We start from the raw sequence: 6,420 nt of genomic DNA, 5'->3' as shown, positions 1-6,420 counted from the left end.
AATACTTGAGTACACCAGTAGGTGGCTACAAATGAAATCATTATGAGTAAGTCATTAAATGATTCATTCAACTGATTTGTTCAAAGTGAATGATTCATTTATTCAGTGAAACAGGTGACTGTATTTCTAAGTGAGTCATTGAATCAATTACTCAACCCAATTGTTCAAAAGCACTAATTCATTAAAGAACCTTCTGCTCGGAGATGTTCATTGGTGGATCACAAACAGACAAAGTAACTGCAAATATTGTGTATTAAATGTAAGTTCTTTAATATTTAGCTGTAAGTTTGTTGGCATATATGTATATTAAATGGTTAATTATGGTTTATTACAGAACAAGCCTCATGTGTTATACATTGAACTTTGATCTGCTGTAATCATAGTCAGTTTTTCATCTCTAACAGTCCTGGTGTGTGTTATGTTGTTTTTATGTGGGGGTCTTTTTAATGGCTCAGCGTGATTTTTTTTTTGTCATTGTTTATTGGCTCTTGCACTAGAGATCACAATCATCATGCTCTCCAAATGTCAACAGAAAAATTCTGAGAGCAAAACTTTCAGAAACCAGGGTCCAAAAAGCTGAATACAATAAGAACTCAACATAACACACCATAACTAGAAATCAAAATCATAAGAGACTACATCTTGTAGTGCTTACTGCGTACCGTCCAGTTTTAAGACCCAATAATGTCAGCGAGCAAAATGATGCATGCTGTACATATCAACACTAATTACATTCTCCACTTCAAAAATCATCAATGCAATAAAACGTAGTGAAAGGAAAATAAGTCCTAGTCCACCCAGACCCATCTGCTGTGGAATCACTGGCTCTTTTCCACACATGAAGAACTTATTCTCTTATCCTGCACTCAATTTATGCATTTTCTGCTGCTTTTGTTGCTGTTTATCCAAATAGCAGAGGGTAGTGTCTGTTCTTGCGTTCTTCTTTCATGTAACGGCAGTGGTAATGATTTTCTGCTTTGTATTTGTTTTGTTTTGTTCCCTCCCTTAATTAATGCCTCTTTTATAATGAAAACAAAGAGCCCTTTGAGACGCTGTCATTCAGAATCAGCCCTCTCTCTTTTCTGCTCTCCCTTGCTGATTCTTGGCTTTGTAAACCACAGATGATCCAGCATCTCTCCGATATTCAAATAAAGCTTAATTTTGGACTCAAATTGTGACGAAAGCATGAGTTATTCTGCCCGTTTGACAGTTAGACTCGGCCTTTATCAACAATGAAGACATCAGGCGGTACCGCACATTCATTCGTTCTACATTTTAATTGCATATTATCAAGACAAATCCACGATTGCGTTTAAATAGCGTATTGAATATTGACAGTCTATCGCATCTCACTCCAAAAAACAAACACTTTTATCCAGGCCATAATACAAACACAAAACATTCGATATTGAAAAGTGAATCCAAAATCTGTTAGGAATATCTAAAGGTCACAATTACCAGAAAAGTCTATGAAATAGCAAGATTTTAGAAAGATTTACTTCGGTACAAAACATAGTCCCATAATTCTCAGCATCAGACATCTCTGACCCAAAACTTGGCATCAGGGTCGTGTTAAAGTCGTGTAAACCGCCTGCTCCCAGCTCGCCCCGGGACTATGAGACGAACTTGACAAGCTGTTGAGAACAGGAGTCACGTATGATCTTCTGGAGGAATGGAAGTACGGATATTGATAAATGCCAGCGGGATACCCGGAAAATGTGGTGAAGTACGTCGAGTTCTGCAGGTCTGGACAGTCGGTCAGTTCAGATTGGGTCGGTGACCCGTGAGACTCTCCATAATGAGAAGGACTCAATTGTTCTGTTTTAATGAGCGGTCTTTGTTGGTTTGTGCCATTGTGCGAGGATGCAGACGGTGACCCGGACCCCTTGTTCCACGCCAAAGCGCTGCCGTGAGGATGATGGTGGTAGGATGCGCTGAAACAGCCGGTACTGGAGTGCGGCCCACCGTTGTTCTCCATGTGGCCGTTTAACGGCAGGTACTGGTCGAACTCACGCACGTCAAACGGGCCCATGCTGCCGATGACGTCGCTGCTGAGCTCCGAGATGTCCACATTGCTGAAGTCGATGTTGTGTCTTACGTTTTCCGACGCACGCCGGGACTCCAGTTTGGTGCTTTGATGCTGATCGGACTTCGGGGTGGTTGGAGGTGTAGGAGGACCGTGAGGTTGAGCTGGGTTGGAAACATCGAATGTGTTTTGTTGGGTTGAGGTGGAAAAAATAAAGGTTCTTTACGCTCTTCCCCAAAGAACCTTCCAGTGACCTTTTTCTTAGAAGAACATTTAAAAAATCTAAAGAACCTTTTTCCACTATAAACAACTTTTTGCGGAATGGAAGGGTTCCATGGATGGTAAAGGTTCTTCATGGAACCATTAATGCCAATAAAGAACCTTTATTTCTTCGACAGGTTCTTTATTGGCATTGATGTTTTTTTCCTAAACCTAAAAAAAGAAAAAAATGGATGTTTTAAGAACTGTTCATTTAAAGGTTCCTTGGGGAACCAGAAATGGTTCTTCTACACATTAAAAATAATGGTTCTTTTTTATTGGTATTGATGGTTCCATCAAGCACGTTTAACATCCATGGAACTTTTCCATTGCACAAAAGATTATTTATAGCAGAAGGTTATTAAAATGTTATTTACACTATGAAAAACTGGTTCTTCTAAAAAAAGTGTACTGGAAGATTCTCTGGAGAACCAACTCAATGGTTGCCATTAATGATTCCATCAAGAATGTTTAAAATCCATGTAGTCACTCTCCATTGGGCAAACAGTTTTTTATTATGGAAAAAGTTTATTAAAATAAAAGGGTTATTTTAAGAACTGTTAATCTAAAGATTCTTCGGAGAACCAAAAATGTTTCTTCTACGCTCTGATCAATTAATGTACCTTATTGGTGTTATAATAGTTCCATTAAGAACCTTTAACATACATGGAATCTTCCATAAAAGCTTTATTATAATGAAAAAAAGTATTTTAGATTGTTAAAGAACGGTTTTACTGGAAGGTTCTTTGGGGAACCAAATATGGTTCTTTTACACTACAAGTAAAAGTCCATAAAGGACATTTAACATCCATTGAACTTTTCCACTGGACAAAACGTTCTTTATTATGGAAAAAAAAGTGATTAAAATGTTCTTCACTCTTAAAAATAAAGGTGCTTCAAAAGGTTCTTCAACCGATGCCATAGAAGAACCATTTTTGGTTCCACAAAGAACCATTCAGTCAAAGGTTCTTTAAAAGAACCATCTCTTTCTTACCTTTTTGTAATCTGAAGAACCTTCTTTCGCCACAAAGAAGCTTTTGTGAAACAGAAAGGTTCTTCAGATGTTAAAGGTTCTTTATGGAACCATTTAGACAAAAAGGTTCTTCTGTGGCATCGTGAAGCACCTTTATTTGTTTCTTTTAAGAACTATTCACTTAAAGGTTCTTTGAAGAACCAAAAATGGATCTTCTACACTTATACACTAAATATAAAGGTTCTTTATTGGCATTGATGGGTCCATGAAGAACTTTTAGCATTCTTGGAATATTTCCATTACACATTTACACTAATAAAAAAAGGTTCTTTTACTGGAGGTTCTTTGAGGAACTCAGAATGGTTCTTCAATGGCATCGCTGGGAAAACCCCCTTTATGGAAGCTTTATTTTGAAGAGTGTGATAAAAAGTATGACACAACCCTAACTGTAAGACAATAGCTCTTTCATAACTCACCACCATGGACCTGTTGATGGTGCATCCCTCTCATACCCGCTTCCACTTTGTACACTTGATGCGAGGCGTGAGGGTTCTTCTCAGCTCCCGTGTCCAGTTCACTCTGACCCGGCTTCAGGCTCTTCCGTCTCCGCGGCTGGTATTTATAATCCGGATAGTCTTTCTTGTGCTGGAGCCGCAGTCTCTCTGCCTCTTCCACAAACGGTCGTTTCTCGCTCTCAGAGAGCAGCCTGGATGATTGGTGTGGCCGTCCGTTGCAAAGCAAAGAATGAAAAAGTGCACAAGTGAATTAAAAGTCGTGTGTGAATGATGAAAAATAAATCCAGATTTAGATGGTAGCTGGTTTGAAGCTGGTGCAGACCGTCTCGATCCAGCAACAAACCAGGGATGCATTTTTCAAAAGCAGCTATAGTTGGAAGTTCTATCGTTACCAATAGAGTTCACTAGAACTTACCACCATAGTTTGGGAAACACACACCAGATGGTTTACAAGCAGCTCCACATTGTATTTATTTCCTTAAACTATTTACATTTTACTAGTAGCTACTGAAATGTAATACTATCTCTGTTTACCAACAGTTATACTAGTACATATTCAGTTAGTAAACTAGTACTTTTGGTAACACTTTACAATAAGGGTTAATTTGTTAACATTAATTACATTAGTTAACATTAACTAACAATGAACAATACAACATTTATTACTCTCAGTCAACATTTACAAACACGTTTTAAGCATGCACTGTGAACTAACATTAACATGAACTATTAACTAACATGAACAAAGATTAATTAATGCTGTTAAAATATCGTTAGTTGTTAACAAATTAGGCTTTATCCTAATACTGAGAAGTATTCCATGTGTTACTTGCAACAAATTACACATTTTCTGAGTTCTACTGAATAGTATGTATATTCCACTTTGTTGCATGTTTTACTAGTACTTAACTAGTCTTGTACCTATGAGAAACTAGTATCGATACCACCATCGATTCCAACAGTTACACTTGTTTTATTGCTTGTCAAATAACTAATCTTAATTGTTGGTTTACAGTTGAATTCAAAATCTTACTATTAAGACATTTTGGTGTCTAATTCAAGTGCGTGTCTGTTTAATTAGCTCTGGGAAAGTGAAATAAATCCTAGTAAGTACTAATCTCTGATTTAGTTCATAGTGACGTTAAAAAGAAACTTAGGCTAAAAATCAGTACTAGTAACATACAAATAGCTACTAGCTAAAGAAGTGCTTGCCATTCACGAGCCAGCATTAATGCTGTTAATTAGTAGAGCTCCGTATTTCTTTGCGTAAACACGCCGTGCATTATGTACATGATGTCATGTAAAGTGTGATCCATCGATCTCCGTGATGTTGAACTGAAGTCCACGTACCTCCATAACTTGCCGAGGGTCTTGCTGAGCTCGGCGTTGTGGAGATGTGGATACTGATCCGCGAGCTTCCTCCGCGCCGCCTGCGCCCACACCATAAACGCGTTCATGGGTCTCTTCACATGAGGCTTGTCTTTTAAAGACCTGCGGCCTTGCATAGGCATTGGCACCAGCGACCAGTCATAGCCTTTGAGGACCTGTGACACCGCGTCTCGAATGCACGGGGGGAAGCGGGCATCTTCCTCGCTGTCCGCCGGGTTACCGGCGCCGGTTTGGGTCTGCGAGCCTTGTTCGTCGGACATTGATGGAGAAGACGGCGAATCTGAGTCCACATCGCCGATATAAGGAGTTTTATCCGGCTCTTTTGACATTTTAAAATCCTCGCTGATGAAACGTTAACAAAGATGAACAAAACGTGACAATAATCAGCCAGCGGTTACGTGCGCATTTTACGCGTAACGCGCGTTGGCTTGAAGCGTATATTCCAAATAAACCTATCGATTTATCGGTTTCTTGAATCTCAAGGCTCGGTCGATCAACACTGGTGAATGCACTGGCAACATTTCCCAACTTGTTGGTGGGAGTGAAGTTTTTCTGAGGCTTCTATACTCTCGCACTCCTCCCTCTCTCCTCTCATTGGAGGAGAGAGAGGCTTTTGCGCAACTTCTCCAATTGGTCTGTACAGGACATCAGCAACTTTTTCACTTAATTGAACATAACTGACTAACAAATTAGACCATAAACCCATAACTGCTCATGGGTTCCCTTAAAAATCCAACCTTAGCCCACTGTATTTTATGAAAACTCTCCAAGGCTAACTAAACATGACTTTAATTCTAATGTTTGGTGTGTGAAAGATATAAAACATAGTTTTCACTGCACAAATGATTCTGTTATTAAAAAGATTCAACTATTAAAAAATATATATATAAAGTATATAAGTGTATATACATAAAATGCATATATACATAAAATATTTATATAAGTGCAAATTTTGAAAACATATTTGGTCTTCACATTAATATATATATGTATATATATACATACACACACATACATACACACACACACACACACACACTACATTTATATATTATATATATATATATGTATATCATATTATTTTATGTAATCAAGAATCATTTGATTTGAACAATGTAGATTAAGTTTCCATAAAGTTGTCACATTTGTTTGAAATGTTGTAAATATACACAATTTATTAATCACAATATTTAGGCCTACAGTGTATTTGTAAAAAAATACAATATTCCCCCCCCCCCCCCCCCCAAACGTCTATCAGG

The 6,420-nt window shown here is 38.1% G+C and overlaps 1 protein-coding gene across 1 annotated transcript; it reads right to left on the bottom strand.

The window, feature by feature from the left end:
• Window positions 1-295: 295 nt before the first annotated feature.
• sox8a (SRY-box transcription factor 8a) lies at window positions 296-5,679 on the bottom strand. Its single transcript, XM_016440840.1, has 3 exons — window positions 5,123-5,679; window positions 3,734-3,963; window positions 296-2,190 (listed from the first exon to the last, which is right to left on the bottom strand). The coding sequence occupies exons 1-3, from the start codon at window positions 5,488-5,490 to the stop codon at window positions 1,562-1,564; spliced, it is 1,227 nt and encodes a 408-aa protein (XP_016296326.1). The 5' UTR covers window positions 5,491-5,679; the 3' UTR covers window positions 296-1,561.
• Between the last annotated feature and the right edge of the window lie 741 nt (window positions 5,680-6,420).

This window comes from Sinocyclocheilus anshuiensis, unplaced genomic scaffold, assembly GCF_001515605.1.
Source record: "Sinocyclocheilus anshuiensis isolate Anshui unplaced genomic scaffold, SAMN03320099.WGS_v1.1 scaffold454, whole genome shotgun sequence".
NCBI classification, from domain to species: domain Eukaryota; kingdom Metazoa; phylum Chordata; class Actinopteri; order Cypriniformes; family Cyprinidae; genus Sinocyclocheilus; species Sinocyclocheilus anshuiensis.
The sequence above is the reverse complement of the archived record's forward strand: the minus strand, read 5'-3'. Positions and strand labels throughout refer to the sequence as shown.

Bases quoted from the DNA above. Each gene is read 5' to 3' on its own strand.
- sox8a (XM_016440840.1), bottom strand. From the start codon at position 5,490: ATGTCAAAAGAGCCGGATAAAACTCCTTATATCGGCGATGTGGACTCA. The intron at 3,964-5,122 runs GTACGTGGACTT...CCAATCATCCAG, and splicing joins ACCCTCGGCAAGTTATGGAG to GCTGCTCTCTGAGAGCGAGA. The intron at 2,191-3,733 runs GTGAGTTATGAA...TTTCCAACCCAG, and splicing joins CCATCAACAGGTCCATGGTG to CTCAACCTCACGGTCCTCCT.